Source organism: Mugil cephalus, chromosome 15 (assembly GCF_022458985.1).
Source record: "Mugil cephalus isolate CIBA_MC_2020 chromosome 15, CIBA_Mcephalus_1.1, whole genome shotgun sequence".
Taxonomy (NCBI): domain Eukaryota; kingdom Metazoa; phylum Chordata; class Actinopteri; order Mugiliformes; family Mugilidae; genus Mugil; species Mugil cephalus.
Genome location: NC_061784.1, coordinates 8354513 through 8378508, shown reverse-complemented (window position 1 = coordinate 8378508; position 23996 = coordinate 8354513). Strand labels below are relative to the sequence as shown.

The 23996-nt window shown below is 38.3% G+C and overlaps 3 protein-coding genes across 4 annotated transcripts in view; all 3 read left to right on the top strand.

The window, feature by feature from the left end:
• The first annotated feature begins 200 nt into the window (after positions 1-200).
• Positions 201-22850, top strand: LOC125021844 (collagenase 3-like). Of its 2 annotated transcripts, none has more exons than XM_047608069.1 (10): positions 201-329; positions 404-651; positions 743-891; positions 1105-1233; positions 1338-1499; positions 1618-1741; positions 1829-1962; positions 2065-2224; positions 2336-2439; positions 22726-22850. In XM_047608069.1, the coding sequence occupies exons 1-10, from the start codon at positions 231-233 to the stop codon at positions 22833-22835; spliced, it is 1419 nt and encodes a 472-aa protein (XP_047464025.1). In that variant the 5' UTR covers positions 201-230; the 3' UTR covers positions 22836-22850. The 2 variants fall into 2 exon arrangements, with proteins under 2 accessions (XP_047464025.1, XP_047464024.1); XM_047608068.1 differs by lacking the exon at positions 22726-22850 and adding an exon at positions 2543-3042.
• On the top strand, positions 10636-13480 carry LOC125021845 (collagenase 3-like). The gene is made up of 10 exons (XM_047608070.1): positions 10636-10764; positions 10839-11086; positions 11178-11326; positions 11540-11668; positions 11772-11933; positions 12053-12176; positions 12264-12397; positions 12498-12657; positions 12768-12871; positions 12975-13480. Exons 1-10 carry the CDS (start codon positions 10666-10668, stop codon positions 13082-13084), a joined length of 1419 nt encoding a protein of 472 aa, XP_047464026.1. The 5' UTR covers positions 10636-10665; the 3' UTR covers positions 13085-13480.
• LOC125021850 (collagenase 3-like) overlaps positions 20407-23996 on the top strand; it is a 37994-nt gene continuing 34404 nt past the window's right edge. Inside the window, 1 exon segment of the mRNA XM_047608074.1 lies at positions 20407-20513. Coding sequence (XP_047464030.1) covers positions 20415-20513 — 99 coding nt within the window. The 5' untranslated portion in view covers positions 20407-20414.

The window sequence follows — 23996 nt, the reverse complement described above, 5'->3', positions numbered from 1 at the left end:
TAAATTAATTAAATTAAATTTTTCACTGTGATGTCATCATAATTGCAGTGTGCTGTTTTGGAAACTTTTCTATTGGATGAGCAATCAATGCCAGACTTCCTCTCTTATCCATAAAAGGAATGTTTCCTGAGTCACTGACTCAAACAGGTATTTGCTCAACACACCCAAGTCCCAGCATAAATATCGGCTGCCTCCATGGCCTAGACACAAGTTGCATTTGACAAGCAATCATGAGGACCTTCAGCCTGAGTATTCTACTGACTGTGGCAGTCTCAGTTTACTGCGTGCCCATACTGCCAGTTACTGTGCAGGATGAACATTTTGCAAAGGTATGTTTGCTTGATTTGTCTTCTTATACATATATTCTGATGTGCAGTGTTTTAACGTTTATTTTCATCTGCAGGGCTACCTAAAGAAATTTTTCAACCTAACGGAGGACAGTGGTCCAGCTGTGAGACGGGGCATCAGCCAGGTGACCAAGAAGCTGAGTGAGATGCAGAGATTCTTTGGTCTCCAGATCACAGGGACTCTGGATGCCGACACCTTGGCCATGATGAAGAAGCCCCGCTGTGGCGTTCCTGATGGAAACATCGCTCAGTTCTCCACTTTCGGAAATGGCCTCAAGTGGGAGAAAAACGACCTCACATACAGGTGAATGATCTGAAGAGAGAATGAGAGAGAAACTTGCTACTACAGGCATTTCATGCAGTTGTTTACTGACTTGTACTTTCCTGTGCTACAGAATAGAGAACTACACACCGGACATGTCTCAGGCAGAGGTGGATGACTCCATTGAAAAAGCTCTGCAGGTTTGGGCCAAAGTCACTCCTCTGAGATTCACAAGGATCTACAGTGGCACCGCTGACATCATGATCTCCTTTGGTCGCCAATGTGAGTACAAATGAACTTTCAGCTATACCATTACTGGATTATCAGTTTTTTAGTTGTAGCAGTATGTTATGTAGCATCTTATGATCAGTCATTGTGGTGAGATGCATTGGGAAAATCCACTCTGCTGTTTTGTCTTTTATTATAATTTAGTTAAAGACTTTTGTTTGTACTTGGTTGATAAAATCCAGCATGACTATGTTCTTGCTCATACAGCACATGGTGATTATTACCCCTTTGATGGCCCTGACGGTACTCTTGCCCATGCCTTCGCTCCTGCTCCTGGTATCGGAGGAGATGCTCATTTCGATGACGATGAGACCTTCACTTTCCGCTCACAGACAGGTAAGTTTGCTATTCTTTACAGAACACGGCATCTTCTTTTTCTTAATTCCTGATCTACTCTGGAGGCGCTGTAACGGATCCTCCTTCTGTGCTCCCTGCTTTAGGTTACGTCCTCTTCATGGTCGCCGCTCATGAGTTTGGCCACTCTCTGGGTTTGTCTCACTCCGATGATCCGGGTGCCCTCATGTACCCTGTGTACTCATACAGAAACCCTGACAACTTTGTCCTGCCTCGAGATGATGTAAATGGCATCCAGTCCCTGTATGGTAAGTACTGAGAATCAGCACCATTTCTCTGTTTGAACAAATGTCCTATGACCAGAATATTTGATGAACTCAACATAGCTTCATTTATTTCATGACGGTTGTTTCACTTAACCTCCAGGTGCAAATGAGAATCCTGTTGAGCCTGGACCCACAGCCCCCACCACCCCTGATGCCTGTGATTTATCCATGGTACTGGACGCTGTTGCCACCCTGCGAGGAGAGATGCTCTTCTTCAAGGACAGGTATTGTCGATGCTGAATGCTCTGTGTCTTTCTTTACTCTAGAGCTGGCCCCTGAACTAATTTCCATTCTTTTATGTGTGGTCTCAGTTTCTTCTGGCGCAGCTACCCTCAGAGCAATACACCCCAGCAGACTCTCATCACCAACTTCTGGCCTAATGCCCCTGTCAACATTGATGCTGCTTATGAGAGCCAGGCCTTAGACAGTGTCTTACTCTTTAAAGGTACAGTATGTGTTCTCTGTGTCCACCTAATGTTGCACTATGTTCCCATCTACCCTGTTGACCTTTAAATAGGTTCAAGCCAGTCTCTTCATCTCTCAACAGATCGCAAGGTATGGGCTTTCAGCGGATACGATCTTGTGCGTGGCTATCCTAAATCAATTTCCAGTTTTGGTCTGCCCAAACAGTTGGAGAAAGTGGACGCAGCTGTCTATGATCCAGAATCTGGAAAGACACTGTTCTTCACTGGCAGTTACTACTACAGGTGTGTCCAAATGAAATAAAATCTGTTCAAATCATTAATTCTGATATGATAATGGTTTACAAGGTGTATTATAAAGTGTGTATGAGTTTCATTACTGTCTCCTTTTTTCAGTTATGATGAGGCCAGACAGACTATGGATAGAGGTTTCCCCAAACGGGTGGATGACATATTCCATGGCATGTCAAGCCCAGTGACAGCAGCCTTGCACAACAGAGGTAAGTGTGTTGTCTAAGCATTCAAGAGTACCTAAATGAGTTATCACAGTAATTCTGAAGCCTTTAAGAAAAGAAACTAACACGTGATATGGATGTCCTGCAGGTTTCACTTACCTCTACAGTGGACCGTACGTGTTTGAGTACAGCCTGAGGACTGGGAGGCTTTTCCGTGTGCTGAGGAACGACTACTTCCTGCGCTGCACTAACTTCTAGAGCAGTTGACCAGCCAGCTTGTTTAAAGAATTTCCCTTAACTGCAGTGAAGGCACGTTTAAAATGCTTCCACAGTCGATAGTATGCAAATGCTTTTCATAATATCTAATTATATTGTTATAGTGTTACAGGTATACACTGGATGTATGACCTGAATAGTTATTTTATGAAGTTGGCCTATTTAAATTTATTTAACTTAAAATTTACTTTATTTATCTTTGTTCTTTAATTATTGATTGATTTTGTTGCTGTTACATTTCTGTCTTTAATAAAGTCAAATTGAATGTTAAAGTAACATGTTATGTTACACCACTGTAACTACGCATGAGAATGTATGTATGAATGAGAAGAAAATGAGGAAGAGACCAAATAAACTGCCTTTCTAACTTAAGACGTCTAGCCTTGTTTTCTGTTGTGCTACTACTGGCAACTCAGCCATTTTTCTTCAACAGAAATCTGGAAGAAAAAAAAGATCTCTGTATCAGTCATGTGACCTAAAACAACACCAAAAATGATTCTATTACATTTTATGATACAGGAATATAAACAGATATGTGTAATAATGCATCTGCTATTTGTCTGGGATTATAACACCTACACCTGAATGAGAAGAAAATGAGGAAGAGACCAAATAAACTGCCTTTCTAACTTAAGACGTCTAGCCTTGTTTTCTGTTGTGCTACTACTGGCAACTCAGCCATTTTTCTTCAACAGAAATCTGGAAGAAAAAAAAGATCTCTGTATCAGTCATGTGACCTAAAACAACACCAAAAATGATTCTATTACATTTTATGATACAGGAATATAAACAGATATGTGTAATAATGCATCTGCTATTTGTCTGGGATTATAACACCTACACCTGAATGAGAAGAAAATGAGGAAGAGACCAAATAAACTGCCTTTCTAACTTAAGACGTCTAGCCTTGTTTTCTGTTGTGCTACTACTGGCAACTCAGCCATTTTTCTTCAACAGAAATCTGGAAGAAAAAAAAGATCTCTGTATCAGTCATGTGACCTAAAACAACACCAAAAATGATTCTATTACATTTTATGATACAGGAATATAAACAGATATGTGTAATAATGCATCTGCTATTTGTCTGGGATTATAACACCTACAGTGCATACTACACAGTCAACTAATCATTGGAAGATTAAAATTTGAAGATTAAATGCAAAGCAGTGCTGGAAAAGAGACACATTTAGCAAATGTTACTTCAAGCAAAGTCATAATGCAAACTACAGTGATTTCCACTGATGAGAAATGTCAGAGCATCACCACAATTATGACGGTTAATTCTGAAGGGAACATGAATGTCTCAATCAACTTCAACCGTAAAAAGAAAATTGAATTTAATAAATAAATATAAGGTCCAGATCCGCAAACACTGGGAAAAAAATACAAAAGTGCAAATATCTTTTGTTAAGTGCATGTGTTGGAGACCTTCACTTAAGGCAAAAACAATGGGGGAAAAGTTTTGGTTCACACAACAACCTGTAAGTAGTTCTATGAGTATGTATTTAGCCCTCTCCCAGGCTACACAATCAGGACAAACAAAAAAAGTTTTGGTTCACACAATAACCTGTAAGTAGTAGTTACTGAATGTAACCCAAGTTCTATAAGTATGTATTGAGCCCTCTCAATACATACTCAACCAATTAAAGGGAAGCAGTCAAGAATCGTGGTCACCTATAAATCTGCACTGTTGTTTTTGTAAGCTAGCGTTAGCTAAAATTTTAGTCTAAGCATTGTGTATCCGTTTATGTTAATATTAAAACAACACTGTTGCTTTTGCTGGCAGATATTTTAACTACTAATTTGGAAAGGTAGTAACGGACTTAGGAGGAGGATTTGAGGATTTCTGTGGTCAAATTTTCTGTCATTTAGAACAATGTTAGAACAAAGCTGTTGAAAAGTTTTGTTTTTTCAAGCTGGCTAATGTTAAAATTAGCGAGTATTGGTTTAAAACAACATTGTTGCTTTTGCTAGGATAAGATAGACACTTTAACTACTAATTTAGAAAGCTAGTAAGTCTTTCTAAAACCTTGCTCTGAATTCACTGCTTTTGTTATTTGTTCCAAATTGTTGCTAAGATTAACTCTTAAATTTTATGAGTTATCATTGTCAGTTTTGTTGGCCTCATAATTAAATAAAAATGGAATAGTAATTCTATTTTTTTTTTTTTTTTTTTTGGACAACTTAGCTTACTTAAATATTGTTTTTTTTATTTCATTTGCCAAAATTTTTCATTGTGAATTGTGTCATCATAACCGTGAAACAAAATTTGCATTTGTGAGGCATATGAAAATTCATAAGAATGTCAGAAACTTGACTGTAACGCATATTTCGAAAAATAAATTTTCAAAACACATGTACAGAGATCACCCAACTAAAGAGTCAATAAGACAAGGGCTGGGCCTATCGGTCTAAATATCGATAGTATAGTAGCCAGTATCGGCATCGGGCGATACTAGCCTGCTGAGATCGATACTTTTGTTACAGTTTTTCTTCTATACGTCCTGCAACTTACTCGTCACAGAATTCATGCCAGTGCAGCTTCTCTCCAAGTCTGTGCGCAGCAGGAGCTTCTCCATCCTCGCCTAATGTAAAAGGTGGATATGGACAGAGTTTGATACTCAAATACTAGCGTCACAGCAGCTCGAACTGATGCCGTTATTAAAATGTGTCGATACTTGGAAAGAAGACAATCGCACGGGATACAGACTCGCTTCTGTGGAGGAAAATTAATGAGCCAACATTTCCGTCTCAGTTTGTAACATTTGTTATTACATTGTTGCTTTTGTTTATTTATTTGCTCAACTGACTACTATTCCTGACTTAATTTTCCATTGTTGTTGTGTTGTTGATGTTATATTTATATTTTTGTTACATTGTTCGTGTCGTATGCAATTTTGTCAATAATGCAAACCATTGTGTGTTACTGTTTATCTGGTAAAGTTACAGCGTACTTTACCAGATCACGCTTAAAAAGTTAGAACAAGATGCTCATGAATACTGGTAAATTCAGGTAATTCAGACACACACATTATCAGTCTGTCCTCTGTTTTGCCTTTTGTGTTGGGCTACACACACACTCTCTTAGCTGACGGCTTAAATAATTGTAGACTATGTAGTAAAAGGGGAATTATTTAAATTTTGTACTGTTAAATTGTTTTACACTGTAATTAGTTAAGGAAAATGGTGTATTAGCCTAAATATTTGTCCTGTATTTTATCATAATCATAATAAACACATTACAGGCAAAAATACGAAATTATTCAATGATTATGATGTTTCATGATTACATTATTCTAAAATCCCAGTCCATTCATTGTCAATCAGCATGTATCTGCAAGGTCTAAAAATTTGTTTTGTTTTTGTGCTTTTTTTAAGATGTCTACCACATCAGCCATTGTACAGTCGACTGTCAAACTCCCTGACACACCACATTTGATTGTGGCTAATAAGTACTGTATCTGATTTTGAATGTGAATAAAACATTGACAACTATATTTATAGTTTGCTAAGTAAGTTTGTTAAGTAAAGCTTACACATGTAAGTTTTACAGGCCTTCTTACTTGACTCTTACCTCTTAAGTAACTGTGCTCTATACAACAAACAAACTCAGCCAGTGTCAATTAAATATTTAAGTGAATTTGTCATTAAGGCCAATTTTATAATAAATCTGTCTGGAAATAAATCTCACAAAGCAAAACAACACACAAACCACATTAAATTAATTAACTGGAACTTCACACGAGATTATTTTTTACAATACCTGGGGAAAAAAAGCAAATGCACAATAAAATATTCAAACTATTGGAATTTGAGATGTTTAGAAAAATGGTTGCATAATTGTTCACTGTTCACTTCCCTCTATGCTACACTTACACAAACTATACTGCTGCTGTTCTGCATCAGGTTTATTAAAACACTGTGATGTTCCTGTCTCACAAAAAACAAAATTGTCACAGTGAGTTACCAAGTATTATATGCACTGTAATTTAAATTAAAAATTGTTAATCTTTCAAAAGAACAAAACAACAAAAAGAAAACAGACAGGGAGGTAAGATTTATTCATGTCTAGTTTTGCTTGGGTTGCACTATTTTTATTTTAATATATAAGTGAAAGGGAACTGCATGATGAGTATTCTCCTGCTGCCGTTTCTTTATTATTATTATGGTTATTATAGTAGATATAGTATTACAGTAACATTCTGTAATTATTATTATATACAGGACACATACTGTAGATACAAATACAGTTAAAACACTGTAAATATACAGTAAAAAATACTGAATACAGCAATGAATTGTAAATTTATTTCCAGCAATATACTGTGATTTTTGAATACAGTGAGATAACGTAAAAAGTAGTTTGCTGGCAAAGCTGCTGCCAGTAAATTACTGTAAATTTACAGTGTTAAACAACCACGTATAGCAATCAAAGGCAGCAGGGAAGACTCCTGGGCCTGGAGGTGGATGGCTATACACATCACACACCTACTTTCATCATAGGTCATAGGTAATGCTGTTTAAGATGAATGTACTCTGAGCTGTCTTCCCACACAATACTGGGTCAGTCTAGCCAACAACTGACTGAAAGAAACCTCCAATTGCAGGAGGGAGGGAGGGAGGGAGGGAGCCCAGAAACAAGTCCTGCAGTGACAAGGAACCAACTTGAAATCTAGCATCATGCTTATTCTGATGGAGACCATTATGAAATCCCACATCCCTGACATAAGACTGCACAAAAGTGGAAGACAGAGAAGCAACGAAGCAAATGTCTTCCATGAACACACTCCAAAAAAGGGATGCTAATTGCATACATGATTATTATTTAAGTTGCAGTGAACTGAACTCCCTTCAACCGCTCTACTCCCAACACAGGCGTACAGCACCCATGTCAGTTGATTGTTGATATTGCATAGATTTAGATGAATTTCCTGGAGATCTAAAGCAAACTTTAACAAGACCCTAAAATCAATGTTTTCCCAGTTGCACTGGCCATCCCCAATATACTGGAGTCTGAACTGGAATCAAGTTTTTTTTTTTTTTTTTTGTTCCCAAAGAAGAGAAAGTCACATTTTTCTTTTGTAATGCTCACTAGATAAATAGCCTTCATGAAATTGAATTAGTGCAGAATTGCAATATAGAAACAACAGCAACAAAAGGCAGCAAAGACGTGTCAGATTCACCACATGAACCTACTTGCTGAAGATTGGTTTTCTTAAAACTCACATGACACAAAAAGCAACTGGCCAAAAGGCTACTAGAAAAGATATGTCAGCCTTAGTGTGGACACACAGGTTTTGTGAGTAGCACTTAAGTGCACCCAGCGTCAAAGTTACGGGGAATTAATGTTAAGATTGGACATTCAAGTGCAGCAGATGTGCCTGTAATATTCCACCAAAGTATTGTCCAGAGTACCAGATGTCTATCAGTACCAGATAGACACTCACACACATATGACTCACAGTGATAACAGTGTTACTCAGCAATATATAATACACTGATAAATACAATGTTGTAATGATGACCAATAAATAGGGAGGCTTATGCTTAGACTGACACAACAGAAAGTACGATGTGATTTATGTGTAAAATTGTGTGTCCAGTCCCGACTGACCTACGTTGTGTGCTGAAACAGCTTCAGAAAGGCGGTCATTCAACTGGATAATTTAGAGGATGTGGTGGTGGCGCTGATGAGCTGGATTAAATCAAAGGCTAAAGTGTTTGATTGAATGGGTTGTCAAAATAATGGAAATACATGTCAGTACAACACAATGCAGCTCAGTAGTACTACAAACCACAGTCTCTCTTAGTTATTTGAAACAAATGCTGAATACCATGAGCTTCATGGAGCTAAGATTTAGTGCAGTGCTGTTATATTAGAATTCATTTATTTCCCACAATGTACAGTACCTATTCAACTGAGAAGTGAGGGTATATTCAATTAATGGTATTGGCTCAGCTATTTCTCATCTCAGGAGTGTAACTGATTACTCATCTGGTCTATCAGGCTACACAATACACATTCAAGCAGGAATATCTAGATAAAAAAAATTCCACTGATTTCATCATGTGTCCAGTTATAATGAGAGGCTGAAGATGATGGAAGGATCACTGATGCTCATAGAGCAGCAGTGGCCTGGGATTCCGACTCCTATAGATGCAGCTGTCTTCTGAATGCTACATATTTAGCTTGAATAACGAGATACATTTCAGATACTACAATTAGAAAGTGTGGTTCCCCCACAGGATTTGTTCAAGGGAAACCTCTACTACAAATATGACTCCAACTTGAAGCGCATGGTCCGCACCAGCTAGGCCAACGAGCTGCTGGAATGTGAGAAGAAGGAAGACGATGAAACACTGACGGACAGGAGATAACTGAAGGGAAGCTTTCATCAGACCTTGATTACAATTGTGCTGTCTGAGGTTATTACTAACTGTGTATATTAGATGTACGCACACAAAATGTTACAAAACTGCATATTCAGCAACAACCACAGCGTGTTTAATCCAGAAATGAGAAGTGATAATAATAGAGGGAAGTGTTACCTCAGAGTGTAATACTGAGGTAATAGTGTTGTAACAATGTCATTAGCACCTTGAATCAAAGTGTGTTTGTGTGTGTTTCGTGTCAATTCACAAATGTAATTTAAATGCTTGTTTTAATCTAATTCTGCTGCTGAAAACATTTTGCATGACATGGATGATATTAACATTCTACCTAAAGATACTCAACCAAATGAAAAATTCATTGTGTCTTCCCATCACTGTGACACTGTGATCCAACACCTTTGTTGCTTATTACAACATATCCATTATGTGTCTGCATTCGCTGCTGGATGTTTCACATGTGAAGGTACGTTGCTCAACACACTTGTTACTGTTTTTCTCACAGTCCAGTATTTGCCAACAGTGGCTGAAATGTAGGTTTCCTCAAGCGATGATGTACAAAGTGGCAACGGATTCTTAGGGACATGTTAGAAAAAAAAAACACCTGCAGCTTACACACACAACACACTACACAACTGAAAAAATAGGTTCCAGTACCATTCAGCAAAAATTACAGCAAAAGTGAGCCAGAATGTTTCATTCTTTACTGCCGCAACTTATTAACGTCAGTCAATGACTCATCCTTGAGCTCAGAGTTCCTTGTTTTCTGATGCTTTGATTTGAAACGTAACGTAACAGCAGGGATCATTCAGAGACACGCAGGATTAAAACACGAATGAATGAACATGAATGAATGTAATTTATTTTGGTCAGCATCATAAATCTTCACACAATCGCAAACATATACAAAAAACAAAGAAAGAAAAGGGTTTCGACTTAAGCATAGCTTATAAATGCCAAATATGGCGTAAAGGAAAGCACAACAGGAAATATGGTTATGAGAGACAAAAACTGATGAAAATGTATAACATAGTCCTTGAATTAGGACTTAAGGGACGTATAGTGTAAGTAGTTTTTAATGTAGATCTGTACACTAATTTGTACACTTGTTATAAACAAGAACGGCAATCTGAAGTCCATTGAGCAGCAGTTACAAATTTTTTGATGGCACGTTTTTGGGGGATTTATCTTTATGTTGCAAAGCATGGTAAATACATTTGTTATCCCATGTGTGCTCTTCATACTGTCACATGTAATTGTTGCAAATACTCATTGAACAAAAAAAAGAAAAAGGTTCATTCCTGTGGATGAATATAGTTTCCTAAATAAAATTGTATCATTTTACTCAATGTGACTATTATTCAATGCTGATGTTTTAAATTAATTTAAATAAATTTTCACTGTGATGTCATCATAATTGCAGTGTGCTGTTTTGGAAACTTTTTTATTGGATGAGCAATCGATGCCACACTTCCTCTCTTATCCACAAAAGGAATTTTTCCTGAGTCACTGACTCAAACAGATATTTGCTCAACACACCCAAGTCCCAGCATAAATATCGGCTGCCTCCATGGCCTAAACACAAGTTGCATTTGACAAGCAATCATGAGGACTTTCAGCCTGAGTATTCTACTGACTGTGGCAGTCTCAGTTTACTGCGTGCCCATACTGCCAGTTACTGTGCAGGATGAACATTTTGCAAAGGTATGTTTGCTTGATTTGTCTTTTTATACATATATTCTGATGTGCAGTGTTTTAACGCTTGTTTTCATCTGCAGGGCTACCTAAAGAAATTTTTCAACCTAACGGAGGACAGTGGTCCAGCTGTGAGACGGGGCATCAGCCAGGTGACCAAGAAGCTGAGTGAGATGCAGAGATTCTTTGGTCTCCAGATCACAGGGACTCTGGATGCCGACACCTTGGCCATGATGAAGAAGCCCCGCTGTGGCGTTCCTGATGGAAACATCGCTCAGTTCTCCACTTTCGGAAACGGCCTCAAGTGGGAGAAAAACGACCTCACATACAGGTGAATGATCTGAAGAGAGAATGAGAGAGAAACTTGCTACTACAGGCATTTCATGCAGTTGTTTACTGACTTGTACTTTCCTGTGCTACAGAATAGAGAACTACACACCGGACATGTCTCAGGCAGAGGTGGATGACTCCATTGAAAAAGCTCTGCAGGTTTGGGCCAAAGTCACTCCTCTGAGATTCACAAGGATCTACAGTGGCACCGCTGACATCATGATCTCCTTTGGTCGCCTATGTGAGTACAAATTAACTTTCAGCTATACCATTACTGGATTATCAGTTTTTTAGTTCTAGCAGCATCTTATATAGCATCTTATGATCAGTCATTGTGGTGAGATGCATTGGGAAAATCCACTCCACTGTTTTGTCTTTTATCATAATTTAGTTAAAGACTTTTGTTTGTTCTTGGTTGATAAAATCCAGCATGACTATGTTCTTGCTCATACAGCACATGGTGATTATTACCCCTTTGATGGCCCTGACGGTACTCTTGCCCATGCCTTCGCTCCTGCTCCTGGTATTGGAGGAGATGCTCATTTCGATGACGATGAGACCTTCACTTTCCGCTCACAGACAGGTAAGTTTGCTATTCTTTACAGAACACGGCATCTTCTTTTTCTTAATTCCTGATCTACTCTGGAGGGCTGTAACGGATCCTCCTTCTGTGCTCCCTGCTTTAGGTTACGTCCTCTTCATGGTCGCCGCTCATGAGTTTGGCCACTCTCTGGGTTTGTCTCACTCCGATGATCCGGGTGCCCTCATGTACCCTGTGTACTCATACAGAAACCCTGACACCTTTGTTCTGCCTCGGGATGATGTAAATGGCATCCAGTCCCTGTATGGTAAGTACTGAGAATCAGCACCATTTCTCTGTTTGAACAAATGTCCCCATGACCAGATTATTTGATGAACTCAACATAGCTGCATTTATTTGATGATGGTCGTTTCACTTAACCTCCAGGTGCAAATGAGAATCCTGTTGAGCCTGGACCCACAGCCCCCACCACCCCTGATGCCTGTGATTTATCCATGGCACTGGACGCTGTTGCCACCTTGCGAGGAGAGATGCTCTTCTTCAAGGACAGGTATTGTGGATGCTGAATGCTCTGTGTCTTTCTTTACTCTAGAGCTGGCCCCTGAACTAATTTCCATTCTTTTATATGTGGTCTCAGTTTCTTCTGGCGCAGCTACCCTCAGAGCAATACACCCCAGCAGACTCTCATCACCAACTTCTGGCCTAATGCCCCTGTCAACATTGATGCTGCTTATGAGAGCCAGGCCTTAGACAGCGTCTTACTCTTTAAAGGTACAGTATGTGTTCTGTGTCCACCTAATGTTGCACTATGTTCCCATCTACCCTGTTGACCTTTAAATAGGTTCAAGCCAGTCTCTTCATCTCTCAACAGATCGCAAGGTATGGGCTTTCAGTGGATACGATCTTGTGCGTGGCTATCCTAAATCAATTTCCAGTTTTGGTCTGCCCAAACAGTTGGAGAAAGTGGATGCAGCTGTCTATGATCCAGAATCTGGAAAGACACTGTTCTTCACTGGCAGTTACTACTACAGGTGTGTTCAAAAGAAATAAATCAGTTCAAATCATTAATTCTGGTATGATGATGGTTTACATGGTGTATTAGAAAGTGTGTGTGAGTTTCATTACTGTTTCCTTTTTTCAGTTATGATGAGGCCAGACAGACTATGGATAGAGGTTTCCCTAAACGGGTGGATGACAAATTCAATGGCATGTCCAGCCCAGTGACAGCAGCCTTGCACAACAGAGGTAAGTGTGTTGTCCAAGCATTCAAGAGTACCTAAATGAGTTATCACAGTAATTTGGAACCCTTTAAGAAAAGAAACTAACACGTGATATGGATGTCCTGCAGGTTTCACTTACCTCTACAGTGGACCGTACGTGTTTGAGTACAGCCTGAGGACTGGGAGGCTTTTCCGTGTGCTGAGGAACGACTACTTCCTGCGCTGCACTAACTTCTAGAGCAGTTGACCAGCCAGCTTGTTTAAAGAATTTCCCTTAACTGCAGTGAAGGCACGTTTAAAATGCTTCCACAGTCGATAGTATGCAAATGCTTTTCATAATATCTAATTATATTGTTATAGTGTTACAGGTATACACTGGATGTATGACCTGAATAGTTATTTTATGAAGTTGGCCTATTTAAATTTATTTAACTTAAAATTTACTTTATTTATGTTTGTTCTTTAATTATTGATTTTGCTTTTTTTTGTTGCTGTTACATTTCTGTCTTTAATAAAGTCAAATTGAATGTTAAAGTAACATGTTATGTTACACCACTGTAACTACGCATGAGAATGTATGTATGAATGAGAAGAAAATGAGGAAGAGACCAAATAAACTGCCTTTCTAACTTAAGACGTCTAGCCTTGTTTTCTGTTGTGCTACTACTGGCAACTCAGCCATTTTTCTTCAACAGAAATCTGGAAGAAAAAAAAGATCTCTGTATCAGTCATGTGACCTAAAACAACACCAAAAATGATTCTATTACATTTTATGATACAGGAATATAAACAGATATGTGTAATAATGCATCTGCTATTTGTCTGGGATTATAACACCTACAGTGCATACTACACAGTCAACTAATCATTGGAAGATTAAAATTTGAAGATTAAATGCAAAGCAGTGCTGGAAAAGAGACACATTTAGCAAATGTTACTTCAAGCAAAGTCATAATGCAAACTACAGTGATTTCCACTGATGAGAAATGTCAGAGCATCACCACAATTATGACGGTTAATTCTGAAGGGAACATGAATGTCTCAATCAACTTCAACCGTAAAAAGAAAATTGAATTTAATAAATAAATATAAGGTCCAGATCCGCAAACACTGGGAAAAAAATAAAAAAGTGCAAATATCTTTTGTTAAGTGCATGTGTTGGAGACCTTCACTTAAGGCAAAAACAATGGGGGAAAAGTTTTGGTTCACACAACAACCTGTAAGTAGTTCTATGAGTATGTATTTAGCCCTCTCCCAGGCTACACAATCAGGACAAACAAAAAAAGTTTTGGTTCACACAATAACCTGTAAGTAGTAGTTACTGAATGTAACCCGAGTTCTATAAGTATGTATTGAGCCCTCTCAATACATACTCAACCAATTAAGGGGAAGCAGTCAAGAATCGTGGTCACCTATAAATCTGCACTGTTGTTTTTGTAAGCTAGCGTTAGCTAAAATTTGTGAGTCTAAGCATTGTGTATCCGTTTATGTTAATATTAAAACAACACTGTTGCTTTTGCTGGCAGATATTTTAACTACTAATTTGGAAAGGTAGTAACGGACTTAGGAGGAGGATTTGAGGATTTCTGTGGTCAAATTTTCTGTCATTTAGAACAATGTTAGAACAAAGCTGTTGAAAAGTTTTGTTTTTTCAAGCTGGCTAATGTTAAAATTAGCGAGTATTGGTTTAAAACAACATTGTTGCTTTTGCTAGGATAAGATAGACACTTTAACTACTAATTTAGAAAGCTAGTAAGTCTTTCTAAAACCTTGCTCTGAATTCACTGCTTTTGTTATTTGTGCCAAATTGTTGCTAAGATTAACTCTTAAATTTTATGAGTTATCATTGTCAGTTTTGTTGGCCTCGTAATTAAATAAAAATGGAATAGTAATTCTATTTTTTTTTTTTTTTTTTGGACAACTTAGCTTACTTAAATATTGTTTTTTTATTTCATTTGCCAAAATTTTTCATTGTGAATTGTGTCATCATAACCGTGAAACAAAATTTGCATTTGTGAGGCATATGAAAATTCATAAGAATGTCAGAAACTTGACTGTAACGCATATTTCGAAAAATAAATTTTCAAAACACATGTACAGAGATCACCCAACTAAAGAGTCAATAAGACAAGGGCTGGGCGTATCGGTCTAAATATCGATAGTATAGTAGCCAGTATCGGCATCGGGCGATACTAGCCTGCTGAGATCGATACTTTTGTTACAGTTTTTCTTCTATACGTCCTGCAACTTACTCGTCACAGAATTCATGCCAGTGCAGCTTCTCTCCAAGTCTGTGCGCAGCAGGAGCTTCTCCATCCACGCCTAATGTAAAAGGTGGATATGGACAGAGTTTGATACTCAAATACTAGCGTCACAGCAGCTCGAACTGATGCCGTTATTAAAATGTGTCGATACTTGGAAAGAAGACAACCGCACGGGATACAGACTCGCTTCTGTGGTGGAAAATTAATGAGCCAACATTTCCGTCTCAGTTTGTAACATTTGTTATTACATTGTTGCTTTTGTTTATTTATTTGCTCAACTGACTACTATTCCTGACTTAATTTTCCATTGTTGTTGTGTTGTTGATGTTGTTATATTTATATTTTTGTTACATTGTTCGTGTCGTATGCAATTTTGTCAATAATGCAAACCATTGTGTGTTACTGTTTATCTGGTAAAGTTACAGCGTACTTTACCAGATCACGCTTAAAAAGTTAGAACAAGATGCTCATGAATACTGGTAAATTCAGGTAATTCAGACACACACATTATCAGCCTGTCCTCTATTTTGCCTTTCATGCTGGGCTACACACAAACGCTCTCTCAGCTGACGGCCAAAACAACTGTAGACTATGTAGTAAAAGGGGAATTATTTAAATTTTGTACTGTTAAATTGTTTTACACTGTAATTAGTTAAGGAAAATGGTTTATTAGCCTAAATATTTGTCCTGTATTTTATCATAATCATAATCAACTAATTAAAGGCAAAAATATGAAATTATTCAATCATCATGATGCTTCATGATCTTGGTCTTTTACATTATTCTAAAATCCCAGTCCATTCATTGTAAATCAGCACGTATCTGCAAGGTCTAAAAATTTGTTTTGTTTTTGTGCTTTTTTTAAGATGTCTACCACATCAGCCATTGTACAGTCGACTGTCAAACTCCCTGACACACCACATTTGATTGTGGCTAATAAGTACTGTATCTGATTTTGAATGTGAATAAAACATTGACAACTATATTTATAGTTTGCTAAGTAAGTTTGTTAAGTAAAGCTTACACATGTAAGTTTTACAGGCCCTCTTACTTGACTCTTACCTCTTAAGTAACTGCGCTCTATACAACAAACTCAGCCAATGCCAATTAAATATTTAAGTGCTGTCAGGCCGGGACTCAAAGCAGGACTCAGGACTCAGTATGCAGAGATGACAAAGGGGGTTTAATTGGAATGTTCAGAGATCCCTCACAGAGGGACAAACAAAAGGCCACAAAAATTCCTGGACGTAATTCTAATCAGTGAAAACAAAAACTCTCCAAAAGGGGGAAATACAAATCGAAGAAACAAATCACTAAATAAACACAAAACACTCCGAATGGAGGAAAACCTCAGAACTGAGGAAATAACTAAGAAAAGACTAGACAAACAAAAACTATCTCTCCGAGAGGATACATAGGCTTACTTGGAAATTTTTTGGTTGAAAACATGAAGCAAGGCACGAGAACAAGTTGACGACGACAACACTCTGGCACAAGACTACTTAAACACATGGAGGGAAATAGGGGACAGGTGGACACAATCAGGAATCAGGGAAGACAATCAGACTTGTGACACATGAGGAAGGGCAAGTGACCTGCAACGAGAGGAGCGTTACTTTTCAAAATAAAACAGGAAATGACAGGACAGAACAACCCCAAGACAAGACGCCCTCACCACGGTGTGACAAGTGCATTTGTCATTAAGGCCAATTTTATAATAAACCTGTCTGGAAATAAATGTCACAAAGCAAAACAACACACAAACCAATTTAATTACTTGACTGGAACTTTACATGAGATTATTTTTTACAATACCTGGGTAAAAAAAAGCAAATGCACAGTAAAATATTCAAACTATTGGAATTTGAGATGTTTAGAAAAACGGTTGCATAATTGTTTACTGTTCACTTCCCTCTATGCTACACTTACACAAACTATACTGCTGCTGTTCTGCATCACGTTTATTAAAACACTGTGATGTTCCTGTCTCACAAAAAACAAAAATGTCACAGTGAGTTACCAAGTATTATATGTGTTATAATTTAAATTAAAAATGGTTAATCTTTCAAAAGAACAAAACAACAAAAAAAAAAAACAGACAGGGAGGTAAGATTTATTCATGTCTAGTTTTACCTGGGTTGCACTATTTTTATTTTCATAAATAATTGAAAGGGAACTACATAATGAGTATTTTCCTGCTGCCATTTCTTTCATCATAGCTCCTGCACCTTCTAACAGGCTTTGCTATTTATTTAGACCGAAGGTTAATGCTGTTTAAGATGAATGTACTCTGAGCTGTCTTCCCACACAATACTGGGTCAATCTAGCCAACAATTGACTGAAAGAAACCTCCAGTTGCAGGAGGGAGGGAGGGAGGGAGCCCAGAAACAAGTCCTGCAGTTACAAGGAGCCAATTTATTATACCTGAGTACATTATGAAATCCCATATCCCTGACATCAACTGCACAGAAGTGGAAAACAGAGAAGCAATGAAGCAAATGTCTTCCATGAACACACCCCCAAAAAGGGATGCTAACTGCATACATGATGATTTATTAAGTTGCAGTGAACTGAGCTCATGACACAAAAAGCAACTGGCCAAAAGGCTACTAGAAAAGATATGTTAGCCTTACTGTGGACACACAGGTTTTGTGAGTAGCACTTAAGTGAACCCAGCCTCAAAGTTAGGGGCATTGATGTTAAGATTGGACATTCAAGTGCAGCAGATGTGCAGGTAATATTCCACCAAGTATTGTTTTTCCCCAATTAGCACTTAGCACTCTAAAGTAGGCATTTTATCTGCACGGTGTAATTGATACCTGTAAATACAAGTTGGTGACGCTGAGCAATTGATGAAGGAAATTGAATCCGTCTTAATTTTATCACATTTTCTTTTTAATTTCTTTCTGTTTCATTTTCTGGTCTGGATGCTGCCAGTTGATAAAATTTGTCCGTGATTATGATCGGCCTAGGGAAACCAGTACATAACACAAAAAGCTGACTCTCCCTTTTCCCTGCTTCTAAAAAGAAAAAAATAAAGTACAGATGTCCTTTCCTGGATTCCCTAAAAAATAGAAAAGAAAACTTAGGAAACTAAACTGGCTTCACATCCCTACGTGGTGGGACTGTGGTGGTAAACATTCAGTAGAGAAGAGCAACTGGCTTCTCCAAAAAGGCCTTTTTGACCAGTTCATTAGGTCGTCTCCAATCACTGGCTGGTCTACAGGGAGCTGAAACAACAAATGAAAGACCGCAACCCCTGCAGGCAGAGAGGGAGCACAGTACCAGATAGACACTCACACACATATGACTTACAGTCATAATAGTGTTACTCAGCAATATATAATACATTGATGAATACAATGTTGTTTTGATGACCTATAAATAGGTAGGCTTACGCTTAGTCTGTCACAACAGAAAGTATGTTGTGATTTATGTGTAAAGTTGAGTGTCCAGTCCCGACTGACCTACATTGTGTGCTGAAACATCTTCAGAAAGGCGGTCATTCAACTGGATACTTTAGAGGATGTGGTGGTGGCGCTGATGAGCTCGATTAAATCAAAGGCTAAAGTGTTTGTTTGACTGGGTTGTCAAATAATGGAAATACGTGTTAGTACAACACAATACAGCTCAGTAGTACTACAAACCACAGTCTCTCTTAGTTATTTGAAACAAATGCTGAATACCATGAGCTTCGTGGAGCTAAGATTTAGTGCAGTGCTGTTATATTAGAATTAATTTATTTCACACAATGTACAGTACCTATTCAACTGAGAAGTGAGGGTATATTCAATTAATGGTATTGGCTTAGCTATTTCTCATCTCAGGAGTGTAACTGATTACTCATCTAGTCTATCAGGCTCCACAATACACATTCAAGCAGGAATATCTAGATGAAAAAATTCCACTGATTTCATCGTGTGTCCAGGTACAATGAGAGGCTGAAGATGATGGAAGGATCACCGATACTCATAGAGCAGCAGTGGCCTGGGATTCCGACTCCTATAGATGCAGCTGTGTTGCCTCAGGAAGTGTTACCTCAGAATGTAATACTGAGGTAATAGTGTTGAAATAATGTCTTTAGTACCTTGAATAAAAGTGTCAATTCATACATGTAATTTAAATGCTTGTTTTAATCTAATTCTGCTGCTGTCACAGTGTGAAAACATTTTGCATGACATGGATGATATTAACATTCTACCTAAAGATACTCAACCAAATGAGAAATTCATTGCTTCTTTCCATCACTGCGACACTGTGATCCAACACCTTTGTTGCTTTTCTTATTACAACATATCCATTATGTGTCTGCATTTGCTGCTGGTTGTTTCACATGTGAAGTTACGTTGCTCAACACAGTTTTTACTGTTTTTCTCACAGTCCAGTATTTGCCAACAGTGGCTGAAATGTAGGTTTCCTCAAGCGATGATGTACAAAGTGGCTACGGATTCTTAGGGACATGTTAGAAAAAAAAACATCTGCAGCTTACACAACACACAACACAGTACACAACTAAACAAACAGTAGTGCCATTCAGCAAAAATTACTGTTTTGTGATTTGTCTAATATCAAGTTAGCCAAAATGTACCATTCTTTACCACTGCAACTTATTAACGTCAGTAAATGACTGATCCTTGAGCTCAGAGTTCCTTGTTATCTGATGTTTTGATTTGAAATGTAACGTAACAGCAGGGATCATTCACAGACACGCAGGATTAAAACCCCATAATAAAAGCTCCAATAAAACATGAATGAATGTAATTTATTTTGGTCAGCATCATAAATCTTCACACAATCGCAAACATATACAAAAAACAAAGAAAGAAAAGGGTTTCGACTTAAGCATAGCTTATAAAATGCCAAATATGGCGTAAAGGAAAGCACAACAGGAAATATGGTTATGAGGGACAAAAACTGATGAAAATGTATACGCATTTTAATAAAATAGTCCTTCAATTACGTTATGACTTGAGGAACATGTAGTAGAAAAAGGTTCATTCCTGTGGATGAATATTGTTTCCTAAATAAAACTGTATAATTTTGCTCAATGTGACTATTATTCTATGCTGATGTTTTAAATGAATTAAATTACATGTTCATTGTGATGTCAGCATAATTGCAGTCTCTACTTTTGGAAACTTTTTAAATGGATGATCAATTGATGCCAGACTTCCTCTCTAATCCATAAAAGGAATGTTTCCTGAGTCACTGACTCAAACAGGTATTCGCTAAACACACCCAAGTCCCAGCATAAATACCGGCTGCCTCCATGGCCTAGACACAAGTTGCATTTGACAAGCAATCATGAGGACTTTCAGCCTGAGTATTCTACTGACCGTGGCAGTCTCAGTTTACTGCATGCCCATACTGCCAGTTACTGTGCAGGATGAACATTTTGCAAAGGTATGTTTGCTTGATTTGTCTTCTTATACATATATTCTGATGTGCAGTGTTTTAACGTTTATTTTCATCTGCAGGGCTACCTAAAGAAATTTTTCAACCTAACGGAGGACAGTGGTCCAGCTGTGAGACGGGGCATCAGCCAGGTGACCAAGAAGCTGAGTGAGATGCAGAGATTCTTTGGTCTCCAGATCACAGGGACTCTGGATGCCGACACCTTGGCCATGATGAAGAAGCCCCGCTGTGGCGTTCCGATGGAAACATCGCTCAGTTCTCCACTTTCGGAAACGGCCTCAAGTGGGAGAAAAACGACCTCACATACAGGTGAATGATCTGAAGAGAGAATGAGAGAGAAACTTGCTACTACAGGCATTTCATGCAGTTGTTTACTGAGTTGTACTTTCCTGTGCTACAGAATAGAAAACTACACACCGGACATGTCTCAGGCAGAGGTGGATGACTCCATTGAGAGATCTCTGCAGGTTTGGGCCAAAGTCACTCCTCTGAGATTCACAAGGATCTACAGTGGCACCGCTGACATCATGATCTCCTTTGGTCGCCTATGTGAGTACAAATTAACTTACAGCTATACCATTACTGGATCATCCATTTTTTAGTTGTAGCAGTATCTTATATAGCATCTTATGATCAGTCATTGTGGTGAGATGCATTGGGAAAATCCACTCTGCTGTTTTGTCTTTTATTATAATTTAGTTAAAGACTTTTGTTTGTACTTGGTTGATAAAATCCAGCATGACTATGTTCTTACTCATACAGCACATGGTGATGATTATCCCTTTGATGGTCCTTACGGTACTCTTGCCCATGCCTTCGCTCCTGCTCCTGATATTGGAGGAGATGCTCATTTCGATGAAGATGAGACCTTCACTTTCCGCTCACAGACAGGTAAGTTTGCTATTCTTTACAGAACATGGCATCTTCTTTTTCTTAATTCCTGATATACTCTGGAGGCGCTGTAACTGATCCTCCTTCTGTGCTCCCTGCTTTAGGTTACGTCCTCTTCATGGTCGCCGCTCATGAGTTTGGCCACTCTCTGGGTTTGTCTCACTCCTCTGATCCGAGTGCCCTCATGTACCCTGTGTACTCATACAGAAACCCTGACACCTTTGTTCTGCCTCGGGATGATGTAAATGGCATCCAGTCCCTGTATGGTCAGTACTGAGAATCAGCACCATTTCTCTGTTTAAACAAATGTCCCATGACCAGATTATTTGATGAACTCAACATAGCTGCATTTATTTGATGACGGTTGTTTCACTTAACCTCCAGGTGCAAATGAGAATCCTGTTGAGCTTGGACCCACAGCCCCCACCACCCCTGATGCCTGTGATTTATCCATGGTACTGGACGCTGTTGCCACCTTGCAAGGAGAGATGCTCTTCTTCAAGGACAGGTATTGTCGATGCTGAATGCTCTGTGCCTTTCTTTACTCTAGAGCTGGCCCCTGAACTAATTTCCATTCTTTTATGTGTGGTCTCAGCTTCTTCTGGCGCAGCTACCCTCAGAGCAATACACCCCAGCAGACTCTCATCACCAACTTCTGGCCTAATTCCCCCGTCAACATTGATGCTGCTTATGAGAGCCAGGCCTTAGACAGCGTCTTACTCTTTAAAGGTACAATATGTGTTCTCTGTGTCCACCTAATGTTGCACTATGTTCCCATGTACCCTGTTGACCTTTAAATAGGTTCAAGCCAGTCTCTTCATCTCTCAACAGATCGCAAGGTATGGGCTTTCAGTGGATCCAATCTTGTGCGTGGCTATCCTAAATCAATTTCCAGTTTTGGTCTGCCCGATCACTTGGAGAAAGTGGACGCAGCTGTCTATGATCCAAAATCTGGAAAGACACTGTTCTTCACTGGCAGTTACTACTACAGATGTGTCCACATGAAATAAAATCAGTTCAAATCATTAATTCTGGTATGATGATGGTTTACAAAGTGTATTAGAAAGTGTGTGTGAGTTTCATTACTGTTTCCTTTTTTCAGTTATGATGAGGCCAGACAGACTATGGATAGAGGTTTCCCCAAACGGGTGGATGACAAATTCCATGGCATGTCCCGCCCGGTGACAGCGGCCTTGCACAACAGAGGTAAGTGTGTTGTCCCAGAATTGAAGAGTACCTAAATGAGTTATCACAGTAATTCGGAAGCCTTTAAGAAGAGAAACTAACATGTGATATGGATGTCCTGCAGGTTTCACTTACCTCTACAGTGGACCCTACGTGTTTGAGTACAGCCTGAGGACTGGGAGGCTTTACCGTGTGCTGAGGAACAATTACTTCCTGCGCTGCACTAACTTCTAGAGCAGTTGACCAGCCAGCTTGTTTACAGAATTGCCCTTAACTGCAGTGAAGGCATGTTTAAAATGCTTCCACAGTCGATAGTATGCAAATACTTTTCATGATATCTAATTATATTGTTACATTGTTACAGGTATACACGGGATATATGACCTGAATACTTATTTTGTGATGTTGGCCTATTTAAATTTATCTAACTTAATTGTTTATGTTTGCTGTTTTTGTTGCTATTATATTTTTGTCTCAACATGATATCTAATTATATTGTTACATTGTTACAATTATACACTGGATGTATGACCTGAATATTTATTTTGTGATGTCAGCCATTGTCTATTTAAATTAATTTATCTTAAAAGTTTCATCATACTTAACTCATGTTTGCATACATTTTTGCCTTTAATAAAGTTGAATTGAATTTTGACATGACACATTATGTTACACTTTCATTTGCACACCACTGTATGAGGATGTATGTATGAATGAGAAGAAAATGAGAGAGAGAATAAACTGCCTTTCTAATTTAACATGTCTAGCTTTGTTTTTTGTTATGTTTCTACATTAGTTAGAACTGGCAACTGACATTTTTAACAAAACTCTTTGTATCAGTCATGTGACAAAAAATCACACCAAAAAATATTCTATTACATTTTATGATACAGGAAAATAAACAGATATGTGTAATAATGCATCTGCTATTTGTCTGGGATTATAACAACTACAGCTCATACTACACAGTCAACTAATCATTGGAAGACTAAAATTTGAAGATTAAATGCAAAGCAGTGCTGGAAAAGAGACAAATTTAGCAAATGTTACTTCAAGCAAAGTCATAATGCAAACTACAGTGATTTCCACTGATGAGAAATGTCAGAGCATCACCACAATTATGACGGTTAATTTGAAGGGAACATGAATGTCTCAACCCACTTCAACTGTAAAAAGAAAATTGAATTTAATAAATAAATATAAGGTCCAGATCCGCAAACACTGGGAAAAAATTAAAAAAGTGCAAATAATTTTTTGTTAAGTGCATGTGTTGGAGACCTTCACTTAAGGCAAAAACAATGGGGGAAAAGTTTTGGTTCACACAACAACCTGTAAGTAGTTCTATGAGTATGTATTTAGCCCTCTCCCAGGTTAGCGACAGACAAAGCAACAACA